The sequence below is a fragment of the Glycine soja genome, chromosome 2, assembly GCF_004193775.1.
Source record: "Glycine soja cultivar W05 chromosome 2, ASM419377v2, whole genome shotgun sequence".
In the NCBI taxonomy this organism is placed as follows: domain Eukaryota; kingdom Viridiplantae; phylum Streptophyta; class Magnoliopsida; order Fabales; family Fabaceae; genus Glycine; species Glycine soja.
In genome coordinates this window covers 2,692,738-2,720,325 of record NC_041003.1, presented here as the reverse complement: position 1 = coordinate 2,720,325, position 27,588 = coordinate 2,692,738, and the positions used below count along the sequence as shown (strand labels likewise).

The 27,588-nt window shown below is 33.6% G+C and overlaps 3 protein-coding genes, 1 non-coding gene and 1 pseudogene across 4 annotated transcripts; 2 read left to right on the top strand and 3 right to left on the bottom strand.

The window, feature by feature from the left end:
- Positions 1-477: 477 nt before the first annotated feature.
- Positions 478-1,665, bottom strand: LOC114369503 (lysine-rich arabinogalactan protein 18-like). The gene is made up of 2 exons (XM_028326739.1): positions 1,662-1,665; positions 478-1,037 (listed from the first exon to the last, which is right to left on the bottom strand). The coding sequence occupies exons 1-2, from the start codon at positions 1,663-1,665 to the stop codon at positions 478-480; spliced, it is 564 nt and encodes a 187-aa protein (XP_028182540.1).
- A 4,633-nt stretch (positions 1,666-6,298) lies between these two features.
- TRNAV-AAC lies at positions 6,299-6,372 on the bottom strand. The gene has a single exon. It is a non-coding gene; the product is annotated as a tRNA-Val (tRNA).
- Positions 6,373-6,456: 84 nt separating this feature from the next.
- On the top strand, positions 6,457-10,336 carry LOC114379820. The gene is made up of 4 exons (XM_028338575.1): positions 6,457-7,023; positions 8,409-8,616; positions 9,408-9,908; positions 9,994-10,336. Exons 1-4 carry the CDS (start codon positions 6,495-6,497, stop codon positions 10,076-10,078), a joined length of 1,323 nt encoding a protein of 440 aa, XP_028194376.1. The 5' UTR covers positions 6,457-6,494; the 3' UTR covers positions 10,079-10,336.
- Positions 10,337-12,300: 1,964 nt separating this feature from the next.
- On the top strand, positions 12,301-15,997 carry LOC114379816 (annotated as a pseudogene).
- An 8,827-nt stretch (positions 15,998-24,824) lies between these two features.
- On the bottom strand, positions 24,825-27,082 carry LOC114379810 (UDP-glycosyltransferase 74B1-like). Its single transcript, XM_028338547.1, has 2 exons — positions 26,383-27,082; positions 24,825-25,787 (listed from the first exon to the last, which is right to left on the bottom strand). Exons 1-2 carry the CDS (start codon positions 27,028-27,030, stop codon positions 25,062-25,064), a joined length of 1,374 nt encoding a protein of 457 aa, XP_028194348.1. The 5' UTR covers positions 27,031-27,082; the 3' UTR covers positions 24,825-25,061.
- Positions 27,083-27,588: the final 506 nt, after the last annotated feature.

Here is a 27,588-nt window from a genome sequence, read left to right as displayed (position 1 = left end):
TGATGAACATTGATTACCTAAAATTGTTAAGAGGGAATATAATTTTCAATACTGTTTTCTTTCCTATCCTTTTCTTTTACCTATTTTATATTTCTTGTTTACACACTTTCACACGTATGGATATCCATGACACTACCTCTCTCTCTCTCTCTATATATATATATATATAAATCAATAATCATACCTCTCCTCTTTTTTATGGTAAATAAATTGAGGATATTAAGAAAATTGAAATTGATCTCCTTAAATGTTATCGTGTAAAGATGAGTGCAATTGAATCTGAAATATTGTAACCCTGTGTTTGGATGGGATATTTAAATAAGACAATTCATTTTTTTAGTGAATTTAAAATACTCCTATCATAATTTACTTGTTTGGATATAGGATTTCAAAAATTTTAAAATGACATCATTTTTTTAAAAGAATTTTAATAAAATAAAATGATAGGAATTGAAATTCCACCCGAACGATAAGAATTTAAACTTTTCTCCTCTCACATCGTATCATAGGCCCCTTCGTTTTCTCTCTCACACTTTTTTTTGTAGGAGAAGACGCATCCTGGCTTGATCCCGGAGCTCCTACCGAAGGAGCAGGAGGGTCAAGCAATGCCGGCAACAGTGCTGGTGCAGTGCGCTTCTTACTCTTCTTTGTCTTCTTCTTCGACTTGGGAGCAAGAACCTCAACGCTAGGTGCTACCACGGGTGTCAGAGTTGTCGGTGTCAGTGCAAGGGGAAAGCTCACCGGAACAAGCGTTGGTGGAGAACTCACCGAAACTGGCGCTGGCGGCGAGCTCACAGGTGTCACAGCAGGAGGTGTAGCCGTAAGAGGAGTGGCCACGGGAGGTTTGGCCACCAGAGGAGTGGTTGTTGGAGCTGGAGCAACAGCTTTAGATGGAGGAGATGCTATCGTGGGAGATGAAATAGGAGGGGTTGCAGTTGCAGCATTAGGGGATGAAGCTGGTGGAGATGAAGTGGGAGAAGCAACAAACACAATTGATTTTGGTTTAGAAAGGGTTGTGGCTGGGGATGCTATCAACACTTTTTTTTAAATATAAATATTTAAAAATAAAAATTTGAATATCATTGAAATTGAATTACTTTATCCAAACAAGAAAAATAAAATACAAGAAATTAAATTACTTCATCCAAACAAAATATTTACAAAATAAAAGGAATTTAAATCAAGACAATTAAAATGTTGTGTATTTAAATTTCCTAAAAAATTTCAAATCCTCCATCCAAACACAAGGTAAGTGCTTTGGGATTATGGCATTTGGTCCTATCTAAGAGTCTTGAAATTAAAAATATCCATACATAGGACCCCATTGTATGCTTTAAACTGATGGTCGACGATCTCGGATAGAGATGGTATTCTTCTTCAACTATCTCTTATAATTTTAATATGGATGCTGTAGATAAGGATATGACTTCTTTGTTGTTCCTGTGCTGCCCATTCAAAACAACATTGCATAACATTTGTGTTAATATTTAATTGTAGATCCACTCCATGAAAATCATAAAAATTATGTAGTTTTGAAGGGACAACATAGAGATAACTTGAGAAGGAACAACAAAAAAGGATAATGAGTTTGGGGGGTTTAATTATAAATCTAAGGCTAAGCATAATTTAGGCATTACTAGGCTATTGAATGTCAAACTCACACATTATATGGTTTTCGATCTTTAGCACGTTTTAAGGTTTGACCATATGAGATTATGAATGTTTTCATGAATAAGAAGAATGATGTTCCAACTTGTCATTGATAAATATACACGTACACACATTTCAATGGGTCTAGAGAGACTAGACACATGAATTCAACTTAAAGGCTTAATTTATGTTTTAGATATGCATCCCTAGTCCCTACTCCCTAGCTAACTCTTATCCACTAAAAAAAACAAAAATCCTACATCAACTAGAGCGTATGGATTACATCAATTTGTGCGGGCTTAATATAGTTTAATTAATAATGTTGAATTTAAATCCTTTAACAGTATATAGTTATGTTTTGAATTTTAATAATAAGTGCTTTTAGGATATTGATTAAAAAATAATAACAAGAAAAAATATTTATTATAAAGATTATAGAAGAACATAAAAAAAATTATGAACAACACAATTTTATCTATTTCAATTTTTTTTTAATTTTTTAACTAATACTCTAAAAATATTGATTAATATTTGCTTTATATTTTTCTACCTCCAGTGATTCTTTCTCGATCGAATAAAATTGCTTCCTATAAAAAAAATACTTGTAGTCTATAGAAACAACATTGTATCATACACAAATCATAGATTATAATTTGGTCATTACTTTTTTTTACATATCCTCTCGTATATATGGTACAGCTGGCATGAATCAATAATTAGTCCTAGTATCCATTTGTTTCAAAATTGAGTAAAATTAATTTTAAATTATTAGACAAAAAATACGCATTAAATTAGATTAATTTTACCGAATAAACATTTTTTCCATGCATGTATTCAATTTTTAGTGATCTTTATAATTAGATGTACTGTGTGTATTCAATTCTTTTTAATTATTTCACCGGACTATTTTTTACAATATAATATTGACCCGTGATTTTCAATTTGAATAATGCAAGTATATATGATTTATTTTACAATCAACGTAATATCTTATGAAAAGTTGCTTTTAAATATTGATAGTACTGCAGGAATATATAAATTAATTTTTTTTATTCATATTTTAATATTCTTTAAATAGTTTATTAAAAAACTATTTTCGTCAAAAAATAATTTAACCTTAGATAATATATATATATATATATATATATATATATATATATATATATATATATATATATATTATCTGATGGTATATATTTATAAAATCTGACATTTTAAAATTCAACATGTTATTAATTAAAATAATTAAATATTATTTTTTAAATATTTTTCACATTTTTTTTGGAGCGTGTGTACATATATTGAGAGAGAAGAAAAAGATAATAAGAGAAATTTTTTAATAAATGTAATCAGTAATATGGTGAAAGGAAAACAATTAATAGACAAACTTTATGAAAAATCCAAGATCGAGATAAAAAGTAACTAGTATGGTAAATATAGTTCTTTAGAATTTAAAAGAACATTAATAATACAGATAAAAAGTGTGTTAGTTCTTAATTACCAAATGATCCGGTCAAACTTTATATGGCATGACAAAAAGGTTTTATGGTTACAGTTCACAGTAAATAAATATGCCTTTACTAAGTATTTTCTCAATGCCTTCTATATTTTTTTAGTGAACTCAAGGTATCCTTTATTGAGAGCTGAAGACTATTTTTTTTTAAATACAAAAAATTATTTAAGACAATATAATTATTGCACATGAACCAATCAATTGACCCCATATCTTCAAAAAACTTCATACAAAGTAAAAGAAAAAAATATGACATAAACAAATTCAGAAGATCCGCAGTATGGGCTGCTTCTGACTAGTGCATATGGAAAGAATCTTTTTAATCTCTCATGACAGTAAATCAAATTAAGTTGAAGTAGTTTACTATAAAAAAAAAATAGTAATATTACATATGCCACATACCATAACCATCTTGGATGGATAAGGAAAACTTAGATAATAAATTCAAAGTTTGCATCATCTACAATTTGAGTAAAAGGTTGTGGTTTTGCAGCAAGGTACATATGGAATTGTCTACTAGTACTACCAAACAAAGCCCAAGTGGGGTCACTATTTGATGGGTTTCTTAATATCTACCATCACGCAGCAATATAATTCAACTAAATTAAACAAAAATTATCAAACAGTAAACACATTGATGTAAAACTCCACCTAACTGAAATTTATATATCCATCAATACATGAATAGTAGCACCAACGCCCCCACAAACGTGCATAATTTGCGTGTATACATGGTGTCACGTATGCTTGTCGCTGTTTAACGTGGGTAAAGGGTAAGAGTCCAACTTTTTATTCATTAATTTTGATGTATGTGCTATTGTGTTTAGGTTTCCTAAGATGATGACAGCTTTAGATAATGCATGGAAAGCCCTCTAAAGAATTATTACTAGCCTAATGTTTGATGAATCAAATCAAGTAAAGGATGGTTCATTATTAATTCAAACAAGACATGAGACATGGACCAGGATTCTGTTTGGTAGGGAGCAAAAAATTGTAAGTGAAATCGTATGGTATCAGCCGACAGATATGCATGGCTGTTAAGTACTGATAAAATGTTCTCAGAGGGTATAATCAGAAAATGGTAAATTGCATACATGTGCGTAGGCACAAACTCACACTTCGACTCTCAATGGTGAGTGAGACTTATAAAATTAAGGAAAAAAACTTATTTATTTTAAATAAAAAAGTTATATGTTTAACCTTTTAATTTATCAACATACATGATTTTAAATTATGGTTATGATGTGTTGAGTAGACAAGCCTTTATGTTGTAGACGTGAATTGTAATTTAAAATCATGACAACATATAAGATCATTTTATTTTATAAAATCTAATAACAAATACTTTTTTTTATTGGTGAACCTAAAGTTTGAGATGCATTCCATGATGAATAGCTAGAGTTAGATTTAGCTAGCTGAAGTGGTATGGGAAATGTGATCAAAAGGGGTAGGCTTATGGGGTTGGCAAAGGTGTGGAAGTCAAGATGGAGGTTATTGGGAGCACTGAGAAAGACATGTGGTGAAATCATCAATGGCCTTATCATTTCCAAGTTGATGAAATGAAGGGTGTGTGTGTGTTTGTGGAAATAATTGTGCTGGCATCACTGAAACAATCCTTGGTGGTTCATATTTTGTCCAGCTGCAAAAAACCAAAAGCTTGGTTTCTGGTTAATTTGTATTTGTTAGTGTTAGGGATATCTAGCTGTCATAACAAGCCCACCCCTAGCTAAGAATTTGATTTAGTATCACTCAGTCCAGATTTAAATTGCTATATAGTGGGCTTTTGGAAAATGATAACAAACACTTGAAAACAAAATAAAATACCAGAGCCCATCCTTTAATAATGAATCTCATTTAATTTCTATAATCACACAAATTTTATATTTTAATTTATATACTTAATGATAATCATCGTCCCTGTACAAGTACTTTCAAATCATTCTTTTGATTGTTAATGTTACTTAAGCTTTACTTTGTAATTCTTGCCATTTGTAACAAGATCAAAAAAGATTTGAAAGCATAAGGACCGTAAGGGATGGTTTTTAAGTGTAAGGACAAAAGGTAGTATTTAAACAACTATAAAGATTAAATAATTTTTTTATATAAATTAAAGCACAATGTTTAGAGAACTTTCTCACTCCTTTAATTAGCTCACTATTTATATATATTTTCTGTTTTTCATTTCATAATCATTGAGTAGAAAAGTTTTCACTTACTCTTCTAATTTTTACATGACTTTTTTTCTTAAATAAAATTAATTTTAAATTATAAAAGATTATTATAAAAAATTATTAATGAGTTAAAAAAATTTCTTATTAATACAAAAACTAAATTTATCTTTATCTACTATTATTCATGTCATTTTTCATTTATTTAAAATATATTAAAACGATAAAAAATTCCTAACATTATAAACATTTTATTTCCCTTTTATCTAATACTATCCACTCATTTATTTTATTTATAACAAATAAATAAATAATAAATTAAAAATATACTATAATTTAAAATTTGAATGATTTATTTAAAATTTAAATATAATTTTCTTTTTATATTCTTTTGTTTAGGATAAATTACAATTTTGATCCCCTAATTTTATAAATTAGTTATTTTGATTCTCTTGATAGATTATTAATAAATAATTTTGATTAATTAAATTATCAAGTTAATTATAAATTAAGCATTAAAATATTTAATAAAAATTATTAATAATCATAACTCTCCACAAATACCTTTTTCACCTTTATTGTTGTATACAACTTCACCTATAGAAACATCATATTAGAGTTAATAATCTTTTATTAAATTTTTTTAATGACTAATCATTTTTATTTAATTTATAATTTATTTAATACTCATAATAGTCCTGATTATTAGTTAATAATGAAAATCAAAATCATCAATTTATAAAATTAATAAATTAAATATTATAATTAAAAATTAAAAAAATCAAAATTATGAATTTAAAAAATTGGGGGATAAAAAATTGTACAATTTGAACTTTCTTTTTATTTTGATAAAGATACTAATAAAAGTTATCCTACAAATACGAATTTCAAATTTACAATACTAGTTAATTAATAAGTAAATAAATATCCCAAAATTTATTGAAAATATAAAATAGGATTGAAGAAATGGCGTCGCCCGGACTCGAACCGGAGACCTTCAGTGTGTTAGACTGACGTGATAACCAACTACACCACGACACCTTGTTGTTAAGGTGTTTCAACATTTTTATATAATAATGTAAGATTATTAAATAGTTATAAATTTTTTGAGTGACTGTGGTGTGGGTAACGTAACGCAGAGGCGAAGCAGCAACAACAGAAGAATGCTCCGTTCAACTCCATTTCCGGCACCGTACAATTCGGCGCCAGTTCTCTCTCGCGCACGCACGTGCCCCTCTCCAGCACTCGCACGTGCCCTTCATTCTCATTCCTCTTTGGTTTGGCGGCTCGTCTTCCCACAATTCCACCAACACAACGTAAATATTTCCGGCGGAGTGTTTGTCGCGGCCGCCGCGAAGAAGCAACAACGGCGCGGCGGCGCTGAGCTCGCCGTAATGGACGGCGGTTTCGACGACGGTGATTTTTATGATGCTTACGATGATGATGAAGAAGAAGAAGAATTTGATGATGATGATGATGAAGAAGAAGGGATGCTTCCGTTGGATGACATGAACAAATGGTTCGAGAAGAAGCCGAGGGGTTTTGGAGAAGGGAAAGTGTACGACACTTCGGTTGAGGATAAGCTGCTCGAGGAAATGCGCCAGAGTAGAATAGCGCAGGCTGAAAACTTGACGAAGCTTAAGAGCAATCCTGTGAAGCATGCTTCAAACGAAAGTGTTCAAAAGAAGAAAGGTTATCAACCAAAAATCCTTTTTTTTTTGGGTTGGGCCCTTCAAGGAGCCTTGTTGAAATTAGATTGGATAAATGACATTGGTCCCTGAATGTGTAAGCCGGTGTCAATTTAATCCTTGAAAGAAAATTCTTGTTTAATCCCTGAACGTGTCAAAAGTATGAAAATTACATGATTGTGGCACCGTTTACACAAATTGTCTCCGGTTTACACATCAGGGGACATTTACACATTTAGTTCTGACTTCAGAGTTGACTTGTTCGGTGAAATTATTCTGCAATTGACGATGGGGTTCTATTCAAAGCGTCATATGTTGTGTTTCTTTCCGGTGTAGGTGTGAAGTGTTTTTCTTGTCAAGGGTGAATTGGGTAATGGAGTTCTCTTTTCGTTAGTGCATATCAGCATATGCAAATATAACTGCTATAGTTTTGTTGAGTGACTACATTAGACAACAAGAGTCATGTAATTGCTTAGGGGTTTTCGGGGCTGTTCTCCAATTAGAATTGAAGTTTCATCTTGATAAACTTATGCTGACTTTTAATGCAAACCTCTATAAGGTAGATTATCGAGGTGAAACTCAAATTTTGATTGGAGAAAAACATTGAAGTACTTAAGGAACTCTGTCCATAACAACGTAAGCCTTTATCCCTTGCTATTGGCTTCATTAGTAAGTATATGCATGGAGGAATGCTACCAACAAACTCTTTTTAACACTGATTTTGGTGTAGGTCCCACTGAGCTTGCTCTTTATTTAGTGAGACTTAGGTGGAATTGGATCATCTGCAGTGGAAAAAAACATGACTTCCTGCGGTGCTTTCAATTGCACCATTAATTTTTAAAGCTTCCATTTTTTAATAAAACTTGTTATATTAAATTTTTTTAATGAATAGCTAGGATCCATTCCCGGAATTCACCTAATATTACAGTGAGTTGAAAACATTGAGTTTGTTGTTAGTACTTCTCTTTATGCATTTAAAGCTAATTTTGATTAGCCGCTTCCCCCTAAATTATTTATTCATTGAGGGGAATGGATTCTCTGCCGTAACTAATGGGATCCTAGATCTTCAATAAATATTGTCAATATAGTAATATATTTCTATTAAAAACTTGAGGTTTTAAAAAATAAGCGGTAAGATCATGATAGTTGACTCTCTAGTTTTTTGTTCCCACTTTAGACAATATGTTCCCTTCATTGAGGAGTTCATTTTCCAGTTTGTTTTACGGTGGTTGAAAAGAATTTAAAGACTTGTGAAAATAAATGCTAGGGTCCAATATCATATGTTCTTTTTGTTGTTGTCTGTCTTGCTTTTGAATATGCAACCAATGTCCAAGACTATAGAGTTGAATATGAAATCTGACTCTTATCTATTGCCATGCAACTTTGCAGATTCAGAACTTGTTCCAATTGGAGGTCGAGTGTGCTTGGTGAACCTACCAAAGAAAAAGAACATCCATAAAGATCTGAAATCAGCCTTGCAAGGGATTCCTGGCATAACTAATATAGTCCCAGCTGTTACTGGAAACAAGAAGACGAGGGACCCAATCTGCAAGGGTTTTGCATACGTTGATTTCGAGTGTGAAGAAGATGCAATTAGGTGTGTTCTAACCTCAATCGTCTGCTTCCAATCTACAACTCCAAGAAAAATAATAATGAAAAACAAGGGAAGATTAAGTGTAGTCTGATACTGATAGGTTCAGAATTTAGAATTAACTAGAAATAAACAAGAATTGAAAATACAAGAGAGGGAGATCAAGAATGAATTATTATTTTCGAGTAATAACTCTGCCAACGGACAAAATCTGTTCTACAACTGAATGATCAGCTAGTTACAATCTGTGACATAAGTTTTGCCACAAGCTTCTTCAAATATTCCATCAAAGTCTCCAAAGTATACCCACTTAACTAATCAACCCACTTTGCTGCTTCCTTTTGGTATACATCTTTAATACCTTCTGTCCCTGGTCCCTAACTGATACATGCAGTGCATGACATTATTGTAATAAGCAATTATCAGGATTGGAGATTTTTTTTTAAATGAATTTTGAGGTTCGAGTCTTTTGACACAGAGGACTCTTTTTTTTTTTAAAGGCAAAGGTAATACTTATATACAGACACAGAGGACTCTTTAGCACTCCTTAAAAGTGTTTCCTTTGATTGGATCATGAAAATATGTGAAACAAGTACATGATAGTTTCTTTGCTTGGATAATTGATTCAAGCTTCTTCATGTTATTTTACTAGGCTAAAGTGAAATGAGTGCATGTATGGGATCTGTGCAATTTGATTATTGTGCTTTGGTTATTGAAAGAGTTTGCTGTCAGTACACACTGTTTAAGTTGTTTTTGCCGTGCTAGTATCTTACTAATTCCATTGTTCTCTCTCTCAGGTTTGTTGAGTTATACACTGGACAAGCTATTACTTTTGGTAAAATTCAGAAGCAGATAAAATGTGAGCTTCTAAATGTACAGTCTTCATCTTCTTCTCTGAAATTAAGCAAAAACCTTAATGCTGCTCCGCAACTTGTGGCCCGCTTTGAAGAAGTTTCAAATGAGGATTCTAACTTGGATGGTTCTGCCCTTAGTTCCTGGGATGAGGCCAACTCTTCAGATGATTTGGATGACCTGGACTATCAGATGAATGGAGAAGAACAGGAAGATGATGAGGACAATCAAGAGTCTGTCTCCACTTTGGGGGTGGATCATGATGATAGTGTGGAAATGAGGATCGATCCTGAAATTTGTTCACTTCCCTCAGAGCAGGTTGACAGAAACCATGCAGCTGAGCAGAAGTCATCTGCCAAGGTTAAACAGGAGAATGCCCGTAAGAAAAAACCAACTTCCAAAGATAGAGACAAAAAAGTTTTAGGTGTTCCTGGATCCTCAAGAAGGTGATTTTCCTGTTCATTTTATATAGCTTTAGCATGACTTGCATGCTTTGTGTTCTTTTCTCATGTATATTTGATTCTGGTGCAGGTTAAAGATCAGGGAAAAGGCTGTTTTAAGTGACGTTTTCTCCAAGTACGGATTAAAAGCTACTCTTGCTTCAAAAGATAATTAGTAAATTGCTAATGAGGTGAGATCGCCAAAGTCTAAATCATCTCCCAGCACGTAGGGTCTAAAAACTAAAAGGTCATATTAGATGCAATGGGACTTTCTAGTTGGCCATGGATGCTAGTTTTTGATTCAGTGTACAATCAAATTGTAGCATAAGAGTCTTGTAGAAAAATTGATGATAGTAGATTATTATTTTTATGAATATCAAAACATTCTTTATTAGCATCTCAATGCATTCATGGATGGGAATTGAGAGGTTTAATATACAGTTTCATTTATGAGTTTAAATGTAAAGGAGTAAAATAGTCAAGTTTGACTTAGTAAATATCTAACCAAATTGGTTTGTTAATTTTTTATTTATTTAATTAAACTGAAATTATTAAATTTTGATTTTTGGTGAGTAGATTTGTTTATTTAATTAAACAACCAACTTTTATCTTGAATAAGTTTGATATGAAAGTATAATAATCTTAACCACGTTTGATTGAAAGTATCGGGACTAAATTAAAAAAGACTTCTCCCTAATTATTAATCTCAGGCTTCTTCTCCATTTATATCCGGTCATATATAATTCTAGAAAACCTAGACTATTATGCTACAATACCAAGCATTTAGCTTACATTATTTTACAATATCAACAGTTTCACCGCAATATGACTCTTATCAATACAAAAAATGTGTTTCTAATTCCTCTCTAATTTCATCTTTTGCTTTAATTTATGACCTTATACTTGTATGTTTCAACTATTAGGTTGATCACTTATGACTTACCTATTCTTATATATTCTTTTAGTAATTAATTTTCCTGACTAATAATAATATATTAATATGCATGTGAGATTTTAATTTTTGTAGTTAGCTAAAATGTTCGTTTTAAAAGAAATAAGTATACAAAACTTAGGTTCCATTCCATTTGATAATTGTTTTTTGTTATTAAAAACAACAATGGTATTTCGAGCACATTATATTTAAAAAAACTGTCAGTAAGTGTTATTTCAGGAGTATGTTGCCTGGGGACGTGTGTGAGAAGGTTGATAGAGTGTGCTCGATGGCTTCTCTCCCAATGGAGGTTGCTAAATGGCTAAATGCTAATTATGATTCATCGTGGAAACCAACCAAGCTTAGGGTGGTATAAAATTAATGTTGATGGTCCTGTCCGTGTATTAATTTCTGATAATGAATAATATTATTGTCCAAACTGACTCTCAGGAGGTGGTGCAACTTGTTACTGGTTATTGCAGTATTAATCATCCTCTTCATTTCTTAGTGCAAGATTTCAGAAACTTGTCTCAGCTCTCGGAGGGGTTTATCATCAAGCATATCCCGAGAGATCAAGATTAAGGATAGGAGTCAGGAGATCATATAATTAAGGTTAACTTGGTGGTAAAAGTAGGAGGAAGGAAGGAATAAGTAGTGTGTTCCGGTTCTCAATTATCACAAATTAATATATTAACAATTAGTATTTGTTGATTAGAAAAAAAATGTAATACATGCCAATTACGAAGAAAAGCTGAAAGAAACTATATATTTCCAAAATGGGGAGACAACAAATTAATTTTTAATCTAGAACTGAAAATATACTTGACTGAAATTTGAGAGATTAATTAAAAAGATATTTAAGCGCAGTGAATATTACAAGGAAAAGTTCATGAAGCACCTGAATAGATATATAAAAGCACAATATTATTTTACTAAATTAATAACAACTTATATATAATTATCAAGAATTACTGAAATTCAGAAAAAAAAAGTCAAGAATTACAGCTTTCTTGTTTTCTACATATTTACTTATTGTTTTATGTTTTGATATATAAAATATTAATATAATAATTTTATATATTTAAAGAATATACGTTCTTAACAAATTTACAGCAACTTCGTAATAAATGAGTTGATATTTAATTTATAATTAAATGATTATGTTAATAAATAAATTTATACATAAATAGTAATATTAAATTAGTGTAAACTTTTATATTTATTTTATTTAATAATTTTTTCATGATAATATTATAAATAATTTAAATTATTATTAATATGAGAAGTTGTTTATTTCATTAAAATATATTAACAACTATTAATTAATGTTATTTTAAATTAATAAAATGACACAAAATCTTTAAATCACTGGTCTTAATGACTTCACATGGTGATATCACCGTAAGCTTAATTTTTATATATTATAAATAGGTTTTTAATTTATTTACTAGAGACTTGCAACGCGTCTAGCGAAATTCCATGAGAGTTCCGTCAGCAAAATTTTAATATGTTGGTGCGCTGTTGTTGACTTGATCATTTCTGAAGCATGCAACCTCTCTTCCATTTTCATTTTTTGAGCTAGATCTGGAAAGATGGTAGGGGCTGTTCTTGAAATTGCGCATGAAAATTTGAAGTCTTGCATTACAATGATTAGAGATCAAAGGGATGATGGACTCTTACTGGGTTTCGATGGAGACATGGAAATGTTTGACAGCTTGTTCACTGCAATCAAGCCTTATTCTCAAAGTCAAACAAGGCTATAAGGGATTGGCTGCTAGAAGTAAAAGATTCAGTTTACGAGCTGGATGACATCTTGGACTATTGGGTCAATCAAGTATTGCGGTTGAAGCACCAAGAAGTCAAGTCTGATCTACTAGTCAAGTTGCAAAGCTCTTTCTTACCCTCTTTGCATCCAAGTATGTTTGTTTTCTTATCAAAATTTCTAAGAGAATGAAGAGGATAAGTGACAGTTTTTAAAAAATTGTTGAAGAAAGAACTAATCTTCATTTGATTGAGACGGTTCCAGAGAGAAATGAAGTCAATGAGTGGCGCGAAACAACTTCACTTGCCGATGGACCACAAGTCTATGGAAGAAAACACGATACAAATATAATTGTAAACTTTTTGGTTGGTTGGTGATGCTTCTCATTCTGAGGATTTATTAGGCTATCCAATTGTAAGTCAAGGCGAACTTGGAAAAACAACACTTGCCCAACTCATCTTCAATCATGGGATGGTAGTCAACCACTTTGAGTCAAGAATTTGGGCATATGTTTCAGAAAATTTCGATTTGATGAGAGTGACAAAAGATATCATTGAAGCAGCATCTGGGTGTGTCTGTGAGAATTTGGATATAGGCCTACTACAAAGAAAACTTCAAGATCTACTTCAAAGAAAAGGATATCTACTTGTTTTGGATGATGTGTTGTCTGAGCGGTAAGATACTTGGCAGTGGTTGAAACCTATATTGGCTTGTGGGGGAAAGGGTGCTTCCATTTTGGTCACTACTCGTAGTTCAAAGGTTGCAATAGTTATGGGAACAATGCCTCCTCATGAATTATCAATGCTATCTCACAATATTTGTTGGGAATTGTTTAAACACCAAGCCTTTGTATCAAATGAGGTACAAGAGGTAGGGCTTGAGCGTATAGGGAAGGAGATAGTAAAAAAGTGTGGAGGAGTGCCTCTAGCAGCAAAAGTACTAGGAGCTCTTTTACATTTCAATAAAGACAAAACAAAGTGGCAATATATTTCTGAAAGCACGTTGTGGTGCTTACCAAAGGATTAGAATTCCTTAATGCCTGCCCTTACATTAAGTTACTTGCTTTTACCATTAAAAGTCAGACAATGTCTTATTGTGCAATTTTTCCCAAAGATGAAATAATAAGGAAGCAAGAGTTAATTGAATTTTGGATGGCTAATGGGTTTATTTCATCTAATGAAATATTAGATGCTGAAGATGTTGGTCATGGTGTATGGAATGAATTACGCGGGAGATAATTTTTTCAGGATATTGAAACAGATGAATTTGGCGAAATCACAAGTTGTTGCTGAAGAGGTTTGTTGCATTACAAATGACAATGATGTGACTACTTTGTCTGAAAGAATCCACCATATCTCTGATCATAGTTGGAGGAGTAAATCAGATTCAATCCAGTTGCATCAAGTCAAATCTTTAAGAGCCTATATATTGCCGCCATATAGGTATAACACTGCCAAACTTTCTCCTCATGTAATGAAATGTTATTCTTTGCAATTGTTTCACTTTGAACCAAGAGAAGAATTTCCATCTTCAATTGGTCATTTAAAACATCTAAGGTACTTGAATATTTCCTGAGGCAGTTTCGTAACTCTTCGAAAATCGATGTGTGAATTGTGAAATTTCCATATATTGAAATTAAATTATTGTCATCGTCTCCAAAAGTTTCCTAACAATTTGATAAAGTTATAATCTCTACAAAAGTTATCTTTGAATGCATGGCTGCAACTCACTATCAAGTTTGCCTCCTCAAATAGGGAAGTTGACTTCCCTAAGTTTAACGATGTTTTTTGTTGGCAAGGAAGAAGGGTTATGCATGGCAGAATTGAAACTACTGAAGCTTAAAGGAGATCTTCACATCAAACATCTTGAGAAAGTGAAAAGTGTAATGGATGCTAGCAAAGCCAGCATGTCAAGTAAGCAACTGAACAACTTGTGGTTGCCATGAAGAGTGTGAATTACAAGAAAGTGTTCAGGAGATTCTTGAAGTGCTTCAACTTGATGCCCAACAACTTCAGCGTTTGAGCATTGTAGGATATAATGGTGTTCATTTCCCACAATGGATGTCTTCTAGTCCTTCTCTCAAATATTTAGAGCTAGAGGATCGCAAAGTCTGTTCACAACTACCAGAGTTGGGGAAACTACTTTTTCTTAAGACTATGCATGTATATAACATGATTCGTGTGAAACACCTATTCGAGGAGTCTTATGATGGTGGAGTAGTTTTCATGGCTCTAGGAAATCTGTCACTGGAGAAGTTGCCAAACCTAACAAGGTTATCAAGGGACGATGGAGAAAGCATGTTCCCGCACCTTTCCAAACTTGAAATTACCGAATGTCCTAAGTTGTCAGGTTTCCCTAGCCTTCCATCTATTAATGATCTACATATACAGGGGAGAGGACTGGCCACTCATAGCTCACATCCCCATTATTAGAGTGATTCCTATGAGGCAGTGAATATTATGATTGGTGTGACTGGTATGTTCTGGATCCCATTCTTATATATATCTACAACTAGCGTAGGACATGCATGGCTTTTAATATTTTTTACAAATCATATCAACATCTATATCAAGCCGAGCCTATAGATTTTTAAAAATTCAAAGAATAAAATTTGTTGTGTTCACAAAATTTTATGATTTTATCCAAACAAAGTCAAATGAATTTTAGGATTTGTCCTATGTTTCATATATATAATATATATAATATTGGATTTCTCCTAATGTCCAAGAATAGTTTAAATTGCTCAAGTAATCAAATATTTAATAATCACCATGTATGTTTCAATTAAGAATTCATATACATCTCCTAGAATAGTTTAAATCACTTTAATTGACGTGGTTTCTACTCACTAGCTAATCGATGACATCATATTAGTGGTGTTTGAAATGTCCAACGTCTTAGTCAGAGAGAAAGATATGGGAAATATTTCATTCTATGCAGATTTCAGATTTTCATCTTCTGTTGTACTATACAATATGGTTTATTCTGAAACTGAAAATTATATTTTTCTTTGTGATCAGAGCTCTTGCAACTTTAAGATCCAAATTTGATGCTTCCCACTGGCCGTGTTTGAAGATTTCAGTGCATCTTCCTTTCAGTTAAGTTCACAATGAAGTAATGAAGTATAGTCTAAGCTTTTAAAAACATGCATCTGTACAATGTTCAGATATTTGTATTGTTTGCTCCTTTGTTTATTTGACCTCTTCCAGTCTTTGTATCAATGTATTAAAAAGTAGATTGTATTATTTGCAATCCCCTTTTCAGCATTAAAATGTTGAGGTATTGTGTTTGCATAATTTAAACTCTCAACTTCACCAAGACTGCTGGTTCTGCTTGGTAATGAGAATTATATCTCACTTCTATCTTCAATGCTTTCAACATTTACAATTTTCATATTCTCAATAGGTGATTTGATCTTTTTACTCTGTAACTGCTAAGTATGGCTGAAATGCTCTCATAATGGTTGGCTCACGGACCAGACTCGAATATCTTCAATCACCTTGATGATCCAACTTCATTACTTACTTATCCTTGGATAGTCCCTCTGATTTCAAGCTCTCCTGCAGCCATTGGTAAAGAAAAACTTTCTACAGCCAGCATCACTAAACAAGAAAATGAACAAGGCATCTAAAAATGAATCTGTTTCTGATGTAACACCTCAGTTTTCATAAATAAATATATATTGATATTTATTAAGTATGTATTTTAAGTTTTTATAATTAATTAAATTAAGTAAATATTTTAGAATGAGATACGTAATGATTAGTCATGTGGACAAAAAAATAATAGAGTTTTTAAAAATTAAATAAATGAGAGAAAAAAGTTCTTGTCAATTAAAATAAAGATTTTATAGTATTAAAAAATAAATAGAGTAAAATGATATTTTAAAAAATAGATGAGTCTTTTAATTGGTTATTTATTTAATAAAAAAATAAATTAGATTTCTTTTTAAAATAATAATAATAAAAAATATGATAAATGAATGGCTAGAGTATTCAAACATATAAATAGCTCTTCTATTTAATTTCCATAAAACCTATGTATCTAGTTCTTTCTTCTTCCCAAATTAGTTCTTCCTTCTTTTTTTCTCAAAATTCTCTTTTTTTTTTTGCATACAAACATGTTCCAGTAAAATTATGATAGAACTGTTGGACCATCATGAATTTTATACACCACCTTTGGAATTCATTTTTTGTGATTCCCATTGTAGGAATTTGCAAAATAATATTTGTGTAGAGAGATATGGCCCTCGCAAAATTGAAATGCTGCAACCTGATACCCAACAACTTCAGAGTTTGAGGGTGGAAGGATATAAAGGTGTCAATTTTCCAGAATGGATGTCTTTTCCTTCTCTCAAATATTTAACTTATTTAAGTCTAGAGGATTGCAAAAGCTGTTTCCAACTTCCGACATTGGGGAAACTGCCTTCTTTGAAGGAGCTAAGGATAGATAACTTGATTAATGTAAAATACATATATGAGGAGTAGAGTAGTTTTCATGGCTCTGGAAAGTTTGTTTCTCAGGAAGCTGCCAAACCTAACAAGGTTATCAAGGGAGGATGGGGAAAACATATTCCCACGCCTTTTCACATTTCATATTACTCAATGTCCTAAATTACTGAATGTGCCAGTTGGTTTTCAAGGCCTAACATGTCTCCAGGATTTGTGGATTGTCAGTTGCAAAGAGGTGGAAGGTTTGCATGAGGCTTTACAACATATTACTAACCTGAAGAAGTTAAGATTAGAGTCTCTTCCAAACCTAGAATTCTTGCCTGATTGCATTGGAAACCTTCCCTTGCTTCGCCAATTGCATATTTGGAACTGTGACAAGTTGACATGTCTTCCACCAAGCCTAAGTCTCCTTAGCAGTCTGAAAGAATTAATGATTTGGGGTTGCCATCCCGAGTTAGAGAAACGATGTGAGAAAGAAATGGGAGAGGACTGGCCAAAAATAGCTCACGTTCCCTGTGTTGAAGTGATTTCATGGAGGCAGTGAATATTATGATTGGTGTGCTGGTATATTGTGGATGTTATTCCTTCCTTTCTATATATTTTTTGCTTCTTATGTATGTCTAGAAATAACTCTCTTGACTTTTAATATCTTGCCAACAATAGGAAGAGAATAATTTTAAAAATTTAAAGAGTTTAATTTGTTATTTTCACCAAATTTTAGGATTTTAAGCATTCAAACACTGTCAAATAAATTTTAGCATTGCTCCTCTATTTCCTTCCTTATAAGTCAGATTTTTTTTTTTATCACCTCCTGAATTCTAACATAACATCCAAAAATAGTTTAAATTGCTCAAGTAATCAAAACTTAAGGATCACTCTGTATTTTTCAACTTTCAACTTTCAATTAAGAATTCAAAATATCTTTTATATACATCTAGAATTAAATTTCTTCCATCTTTTGAAAAAAAAAAAAATCGCTTCAATTGACGTGGTTTCTTCTCACCAGCTTTCTTACATCTAGTTGTGCTTTCTTACCAATGTATTAAAACTGCATATTGAAATTTGTTTCCAACAATAAGGCTTCCTTCTGCCAAGCGCTTATAGTGTAGTTCCTAGGTCTGAAATAAAATGATGTGTATTGATGTATGGTTTTATCATTTATGCACTGTGTAACGAATAGAACTTTTCTCAAACTCACTACAATGTTGTAGAGGTGAGCTTAAATTGCTATTTACAACACAACAAACTTTATTTTTTTCCCCTTTGTTTATTGACCTCTTTACAGGTCATTTTATCAATGTATTAAGCGGATTTGAATTATCTGCTCTCTCCATTTCAGCATAAAAAAGTTGAGGTCTTGTGTTTGTGTAAATTAAACTGTTAACTTCACCAGGACTGGTTTGTGTGCTTGTTGATGAAAATAGAGTATTTTCTCTTCCATCTTCAATGCTTTCAAGATTTACAATTATAATATTCTCAAAAGGTGATTTGTTTTTTTATTCTCTAACTGCTAAGCATGGCTGTAAATGCTCCCTTCGGTTCAGAGACATGATCCAACTTCATTACATACTTATCATCAAATAGTTTCACCCCTGATTTCCTATGACAAGACACTTGTCAATGATGTCATCCAGACTCAAGTATTCTTTTTCTTTTAAGTGATGCTTGCTTCATGCATTTCAATCTTGATGTGGGTTTCAAGGCTCCGTTACTAGAAAGCTGCCAAACCTGCTAACTGCTAAGGTTATAAAAGAGAACATGTTTTCCAGGCTTCAAATAACTAAATGTGTGTTTGTTTTCCAGTCAACACTTGCTTTGATGTATGATGAGGTCAATCTATGAGTCTTGAGTTGAATTGGCGTTTGAGGGTGGGAACGTTAAAACGAACATACCCTAAATTGTTGGACTTGCCTTACGTTGGCTCGCCTTCCATTTCTCAATGATTGAGGAAAATGCACCATAAGTTCAGTTAATAATCTCCCTACGTTTCACGGTTAACATCATAACATGCTTTCTATATGGGATGCTACAAAAACCTTTCCAAACATCACAGTAGAAATCGTTGGAAGCATCACAATAGTCTTGATTGTCTTCCACATTCTGATGAAATGAACACATTAGGCTGTGTTTAGTTTCAATTAATGTGTTTAGTCATGATGTTTAACTTGAAATACAAACATTTACATTTTAAACAAATCTCACCAAACCTGTCTCAGAAAAATGATGATCTCGGACTCGTTCACCGTTGGATCATCGTGAAATTTGAGTACCACATTTGCAACCCAATTTCGAACATTCTCACCGTTGGGAATTTCAAAATTATATCTGAGCTTAGAGGAAAACCCTTCACATTGTAGCATTTTAATTTTCGGCATAAACCCAAAACTGTCTCGGTAAAACTACGATCCCGATTTAGTTAATCGTTGGAGTTTCATGAAATTTGGATATTTTGTTCGAAATTCAATTGCACACACTTCCACCGTTTGGATTTTTGAGATAATATTCGTGGAGGGAGAAAAAGGAATCGCATGAAGACAGTACAAGTGGAGGTCTCAATCTCTTCTCCGTCTCTTTGACGTTTGAGAATTCTATCGAAGCAGTCGGAGGAATAACTGAAGGAATCTCAGGGAACCTCTAGAGATGTTACTATCGCTGGCTGAAGACACGTGAGTCCGCTCAGAGGTAAGGGATGAGTTATTCACAATTGGGGGTTAGTGAGAACATCTGTAGAGATCCTTAGAGAACTAAATTTGGATTTATTTTGGGATGTTTATTGAATTATAATTTTTCTTTATGATTATAAATACAATATTATTGTGTTCTATGTACCAATTGATGTCCTGATGAGAATTGATTGATAAACTTGAGTGCTCTTGATGTCTTTGTGTTTGACCCATGATTTTGATACAATTGTGAGAAACTATTTCAGAGTTTTTACATCCCATGTTGTGATAAAATCTTTTGTATAAATTGTTATGTTGAGGTTATGAAATGATGATTCAAACTGTGAGTATGTAATAAATTGAACATGTGACGGATGATGAAATACATGTGTATTGAGATGAGATATGTGTATTGAGTTGTGAACTATGAACTGTGCAATCACACAATTGTAAGACCCTTTAAGGGCGACGAGTATTGTGATGGGATCCATTGTGGGAACTCAACGAGTTAAAATGATTTTGAAAACAATTGAGTAAATGTGTGTATTGCATAGTTCATAGATAAAATGTATATGATTCATGAGGTGTGATAACATGTTAAATTGAGATTATACCATTGTGATTGGGATTAAGTGTATGTGATAAATTGAGTATGTATATGATTGAGATATACATGTGCATTGAAGTATTGTGTGCATTGAGTTGTGAACTATGAATTGTACAATCACACGATCATAAGTCCCTTCAAGGGCGACGAGTTGATGCTAAGTCCCTTTTAGGGCGACGAGTTGATGTTAAGTCCCTTTAAGGGCGACGAGTTAATGATAAGACCCTTAAAGGGCGACGAGTTAAAATTATTTTGAGAACAATTGAGGAGTTGTGTATTTTGTACAGTTCATAGATAGAGTCTGTGTGCTAAAATGTTTTCTGGGTTGGACCTGAATCAGGAGGGAGAGGCCTTGACGGACTCTTCGGAGTGTAGGCCTTGGGGGTCACACGATTTGAGTGCTCCTTTAAGCCTATGTTGATCCCATATGGTTGGAGCATTCTCGCAAAACACTGTGACCCTGACTGGTCTCCCTATGATCTTACTTAGTGAGAGTGACCTGACAAACTCATTGTTTGGTGTGTCTTGTTATGTACTCCTAAGTGCCACAGGGTGGTTTTTCACTGACATGGTACCACATTGCATATAAGCTTGAGTCTTAGCATAACTGTTTCATGCGCGTGCTAATTGTTTATTATGAAATTGATGTGCTATTATGTCTTGATCAGAGCGTGTGATTCTTGTGTAATGTGATTGATGATTGAAAAGTGAACTTTGAATGACAAAGTGGTGGAATTACGTGAATTACGTGTAAGCAAGTTTTATTTGATTTATATGATATGTATATCTAGTTGTCTTGTTTATCTATTAGTTAGGAATGTGATAACTCACTCCCCGTGTGTTGTTTGTGTTTGGATCATGTGATGATCTTGAACTTTGTGTTCGGGGGAGCAGATGATTAGGTGAATTGCTTTAAGGAACCATGTGCTGAAGGACGTCGAGACACAACGCTCTGATAGGATGTGGCATTGGGGTATAGGGTTTTATAGACGGTCTTGTTTGAGCCGAAGTGAATTTATTATTTATTTAGAAAAGTTTTATGATGATGTTAGAAAGGTGAATGTGAGCCTGCTACCCTCTTGAAAGACTTGTATTTAAATATGTTTTAAAAACTTGAATTAAGTTTAATTTTTTTTAATTATTTCTTTTATTATTAGTACATATATGTGTGGGATAGAGGGTGTCACGGGATGCAGAGAACAAGGAGACCAGATTCCAATAGCACAAGAGAGCATAGCACTTCAAACTTGCAAACCATTCACATATTTAGAGATTTCTTCATGTGGTTCAAGCCAAGGTAAGTCCAGGAAATCAAATATCTCCTTTTCAGTATAAAATTTTAAACTTGCACTACCTTTTGCACCCTGCAGCAGCACAAGTATACTTGAGAATTCAAGCAAATCAGGATGCAACAGTTAAGATTATTTTAAGCCATACCCATTTGCCTCCAGAAGGCTGAGTAGATGGAAACAACCTTGTATCATCAAACCGGAATCCTTTAGATTCTGCTTGCTGCTTCAACCTGCACTCAAGCACCAAGAAAAAGAAACATCACCACAACTCATTAACCATAGATGACCGGCCGAGAAATGTAACATTGATAATTAAGACATTGACCGTGCACCATCAAATTGATAATGAAGTATGGTTATGAAAACATCCTCTGCTTACACAAGAAAATAGCCAATTTGGAAAACAACTTAATAAAGATTTCTTAATAGCTCTATCTAGATCCTTGCATTCCACCATTCTTATGAGGGGAACTACTCCCCTCCGTAGTTTTGGAAATACACTATTGGGACACCATCCTCAGTATAAAGCACGTTAGAGAATACCTGGATAAGCTGACTTAAACCTTGTTCCAGCAGGTTGCACTTAATCCGCCAATGGAACTGGAAAGCTTTAGCTTCTCTATAGAGATCACTCCAGATTCCCTTGGAGAGAGAGAAATCCCCCAACCTCAACCCAATTTAAAGAGTAATCTTCAGAATCCAAAGGCTGGTGATGAGGGGAGCTTAGTTGAGACTTAAGACCATAATGTATTCAAATATAAGTGCTGCAGGGTAGCCCCAAGCAATGGATCTCTCCTTAAGATCCAGTGGTAACCCCATCTTTAGGGGAATTACTGTGCTGCAGAGTTTGAATTGCTTTGTTATATAATTTATAGTTTTGACCAATAGATTTGCATTCAGATTATTGTATTGTGTATAACTGGGATGGTGACATCAAAGAATGTAAAAGTGATTTAGCATGTGTATTTTCTGCATGGTTTTGCTATGGCTGCTATCTAGAATATATTGCAGTTGCGGTTACAATTTCGTCATGACCCTTGACATTGCAGAAAAATGCGATTGATGCAGCCACAATTGTATTCCTGATGCGGTTGCAGCGGGTTGAAAAACCTTTACATTGTGATCATAATTTAAAACCATGATAAATAGTTACCTATAATTGTTGTCTATGATCCTTGCAGATTGAGCATTCAGTGACAAAGATTGATTATGACATGAAAGAAGCAGCTTATCATGCTTGGCTTGGCGATTTTAATTCCATCAGAGAAATTGAGAGGGAAAAGTCCACTCTAGCTGAGCTGTCAACATGTTCTATATCAATTGGTTTACAGAGGGCTCCTGCTCTCATCTGAAATATCGCAATAAAAATGGGTTTGAAAGACATTCTTGGCATTAGAATTTGTGGATAATTTGGTAGTGAGCACATGTAGGTAACATGAGATACTGGCATGCATGGGACAAGGGAAGTGTGAAGGACAACATGCCGTGGAATTCTGCATTTCATGGGGAAAAAAGGTAGATGGTATATTTATAAAAAAAAAAGGATGGTGAAAAACATAATTTTCCAACTTCTTTACATACTTTTCCTCGTATAGTTTCTCGCCTGATTTCAATGCTCCTGCAGTCATTGGTGAAGGACAATTTTCTACAACATGCATCACTGAACAAGAAAAAAGAATAAGGCATCTAAAATGGCATTTTTTTTTTCTGGTAACATCTAGATGCACATTTTGAACATAAGTAAAACAGAAACCCAGCTTATACATTACAGTAATGTGATTGTAACACAGACAAAAAACATTATATAAAGGTAATAAATTTCAAAGCACATCACTAAATCTCTCATTATTTATGTTCCTTAATTCTTCTTCTATTGTTGCTGTCAAAAAAAAAATCTTCTTCTATTGTTAATTTTTTGAATTTGTAATTTATTGTAGTTAAGAAATTACGTTGACCAAACTTATTTTATTTGGGGAAAACCATCATACCCTTTAGACAATTAATAAACATGCCAGTGCCTATGCTGCTTTGTGCATGCAGCTGCTTCCACACCTATAAACTGTTCCAAGATTGCTTCATAGGTGATCCCTGGCCTCAACTGTCAACTTCACCATGACTGCTTTTTGATGAAAAGAGCACATTTTCTTTTCTATCACCATTACTTTCATGATTTACAGGTTTGTATCCTCAGAAGATAATTTGATCTTTTCCATGTAATTTATGAGGATTGCTAGAAGTTCTTCAATTATATGTTCACCTTGAGGATCCATCTTCAGTATATACATATCCTTGGATAGTATCCCCTGATTTAAAGCAGTCGTCCAGCCATTGATAAAGGAAAGCTCTAAGAACAAATCATCATTAATCCAAAAATAATTAAATAAATGAAAGGCATGTAAAAACTCATTCTGAACTCAAAAACAGAAACTCACAATATGCACTTCAAAGGTGATTTATATTAAATACAAACAAAATAATCGAGAATCAATATCAGTCTACATGAATCAGAGTACAACATTACAATTCTTAAAAAGAGCAGCTCAAAACATGATTAGTAGATATGAACTTGCATTCACCAAAAAAAAAAAAAGAAGAAGATATCAACTTTGGTCCTTGAAAGATATATACAGCCTGAGATTATATTAACATATACATCTTAGCCCTCTAAAGGTATATAATGCCCTTAAGAAAGCGCTATTGAAACACCAATCAATAATGCTGATGAATGGATGGCCAGTAGAAATTAGGAGGGCCAAAATGGATGTTTTATGGATACTATTGTTATATTTTCATCCGCATGGAAACAACAGTAAACTCAAGCACTCATAAATTACAGAAAGTTGAAAAATGATAACCCAGCCCCTTTGAATGACCCAGATTTTGCGACACTGTGATAAGAGTGAGTAAAGTGTAGACGAATTACGAGATTTTATTTTATTTTGATCGCTTTTTTAATTATCACTCAATTCAATTGTTACTTAATTGTATAAGAAATGGATAAACCGTACATGTCATCTAATCAATTGGTTCTTGTAATTTATTTATTCGGTGCTATAGCTGATGATTTGCGCATAAATATTTTATGATGATTCTTCTTTGAGTTGATACTGCTATCCATTTTATAAAGTGGGCTTCTGTAAGTTTTATAATCACTTTTACTATAAGGCTGTAATAAGTTAAATGAATGAGTAGATTTATTTATTCTGGACAGCCATATGTGATATTTATGAACTGATCATTTCTTTTCAATAAAGAATTTGTAACAAATACATGATAAATTAGAAGAGACAGGTGTTATTGGCAGACAAGAATGAAACTAAAAAAGGATGCCATACATTCACATAAATTTCCATATTGAAAAAGTGAACACAAATGAGAACAGAATACATGCATCCACTAACAAATAACAACTGATGATGAGAATAGGCACTCAGTATACTTTCAAACTTCCATTCATATCAGATTCATCAAATGATTCACAAACTGATTAATGTGATTATCAGAGCTGCCTCCTTCAGCAACTGCTTCCCTAGCCAACTTCTTCCATTTATGGGCGTTCCTTCTAATCTCTCGGCTTTTTTCACCCTCCATCACAACCTTCAAACTCTTGACAAACTCTTGCTTCCTCACAATTCCTTTCTCATCCTCCTTAGGCCACACACCAACATCCCAGATTTCATCCAAAAACTTAGCATCAGGCAACTGGTCAGCCCACTGTGGCAAACACACCACCGGAACACCGAGGCTAAGGCTTTCGAGGGTGGAATTCCAGCCACAATGTGTCACAAAGCAGCCAGTGGCTTGGTGAGCCAGCAATTCAAGTTGGTTACACCATGTCACAATTAGACCCTTATCTTTTACCAATTCTCTGTACCCAAGAGGCAATTTGCCATGTTCAGATTCTCTTAAAACCCACAAGAAACTCACCCCACTTTCTTTCAATCCCCATGCCACCTCTTCCACCTGTTCTGCTGTCAATGACACCATGCTTCCAAAGGAGATGTACACCACAGACTGCGGCGCCTTTGCTTCCAACCAATTGCTGCACTCTTCAGCTAGAGGCTTCCATAGACTTGCTCCATACCCTTTGTCCCCTTTAATCCTCCCATCCAAGTAACTAGAAGGGACCATTGGCCCTATCATCTTCGCCGGAAAGAGCTCCGTTAAGCCTTTCACCACCTTTCAAAGGGAAACCATCACCAACAATGTCATAAACTCATATTGAATCAGAGAAAGCAAAATATACTAGAACAACAAAAGTCACAATAGTTAACCAATAAATTCTGATAAATCACTAAGTCATATCACAAACAGATAAAAAGACATTTAATACAACTCTATGCAGTGTCAGACAATAAGATACATAAAAATGCTCTTAATATTAAGCACCTTATTTTATTTATTTGGTAAATTCTCATTTCTCATAGTTTTTTTGGGAGCTCATCTTATTTTTTAGGTCCTGCTCTGCTTTAGTTTAGGTCTGTTCCACTTTTTTATATTTTTGTCGTTCATATTATTTTTTAATTTCAGTTTCCTCCTCTTATCCTTGTTTCTCTTGGACCAAATTAATCATTCGGTGAATTTACCACACTAAAGGTGGGAACACGTGTCAAAAGTTTATCTAGCGTGACATCTCTCACAATTTATCATGTGTCATGGAATATGATCAAATTAGATGGTAAACCGACAGAAAGACAAACTTTAGTCAATCATAGACATTTCAAGAGATGAAACATTTGAAACGAAAAGAACATGAAGTAAGGGAAATATGTACCTCGCTTTCCAATGCTTGAAAGGTGTTGACGAACATCCAATCCGCATTGTTCAAGTTGGAGAATTGGCTCAATTTCATGGCCATGTAAGCGGGATAGCTCTCCGGAAACTTAACGAAACTCGGGAGGGAGCGAGAATCCAAGGGAGGAAGACCAGGAAGACGCAGGGGGAGGTCTTCCGTCTTAACAGGGAGCTGAAGGAAACCATGATGAATGCGACAGAATATGTTGCAGACGGCGGCTGAGTTTGTGAAAAAGGCGGCTCCGTAAAGGCCATTCTGCTTGGCCACGTCGAGAGCCCACGGGAAAAAGGAGTCGTAGACAATGCAGGTGACGGGAGAGGGAGTTTGTTGGTGTTTTTTGATGAGCAGAGACAAGGTCCTGGAACCGTTTGTTCTGAAGGAGGCCAGGAAGAGCTGCATGTTGTTGTTTGTTTGGGCGAAGCCCGCTTGGTCGAAGCCATCGGAGATGGCTTCGATCGTGATGTTGGGTGCATTGATGGAGTTGGCAGTGTAGTGAGTGGTGGCAACTGTGGCTTTAACGCCCTTTGAAGCTAATCTTTTTGCGAATTGGAGGAGGGGGTTGATGTGGCCTTGGGCAGGGTATGGCAGAACAAGAACGTGGACGTTGTTTTGCCTCTGCTCAGCCATTTTGTGTTTCTGTTTTTGAGGAGTGATGATGATGATGGTCTTCTCCAGAGTCTTATTTATAGGCCGCAACATGGGGAAGCCAATTTGTGGGGTGTTTCATGTTTGTTTTGCTTCTTAGACTGGATTCCACGGAATTGCAAGTCGGCTGGTTTTGGAATTCTCTTACTATATTTAGGAAAAACAAATAACAAGTAACTTTATCTATTTTATGAAATAGAAAGTTATATTGTAGTATGCCATGATTCTTTAAAATAATTCTTGACGCTAAAACTCATTATTAACCTCTTGTATCTTAATCATATTTTTTAATTTGGTCAACTTGAACTTTTTGCTAAATTAAAAGAATTTGTAATTAAGTCTTTAATCTATTACCATTTTTGCAATTAAGTCTTTGAAGCTAGTAAAATCATCACAAAATAGTTTTTTTTTTTGTAATTTGAAGTCACCGTAAATTAACTCCAGGAACTCAATTACAAAAAATTTACTCCCATAAGATTAAGGGTCCAATTATATATTTGTTTAATTTTGAAACCAATTATTAAAAAAAGTTGATGAACC

What these genes read in the sequence shown, in the direction of transcription:
- LOC114379820 (XM_028338575.1), top strand. Translation starts at nt 6,495, where the DNA reads ATGCTCCGTTCAACTCCATTTCCGGCACCGTACAATTCGGCGCCAGTT. An exon ending in AAGTGTTCAAAAGAAGAAAG is followed by an intron (nt 7,024 to 8,408) that starts GTTATCAACCAA and finishes GCAACTTTGCAG; the next exon opens with ATTCAGAACTTGTTCCAATT. An exon ending in TGTGAAGAAGATGCAATTAG is followed by an intron (nt 8,617 to 9,407) that starts GTGTGTTCTAAC and finishes TCTCTCTCTCAG; the next exon opens with GTTTGTTGAGTTATACACTG.
- LOC114379810 (XM_028338547.1), bottom strand. Translation starts at nt 27,030, where the DNA reads ATGGCTGAGCAGAGGCAAAACAACGTCCACGTTCTTGTTCTGCCATAC. An exon ending in TTCAAGCATTGGAAAGCGAG is followed by an intron (nt 25,788 to 26,382) that starts GTACATATTTCC and finishes TCCCTTTGAAAG; the next exon opens with GTGGTGAAAGGCTTAACGGA.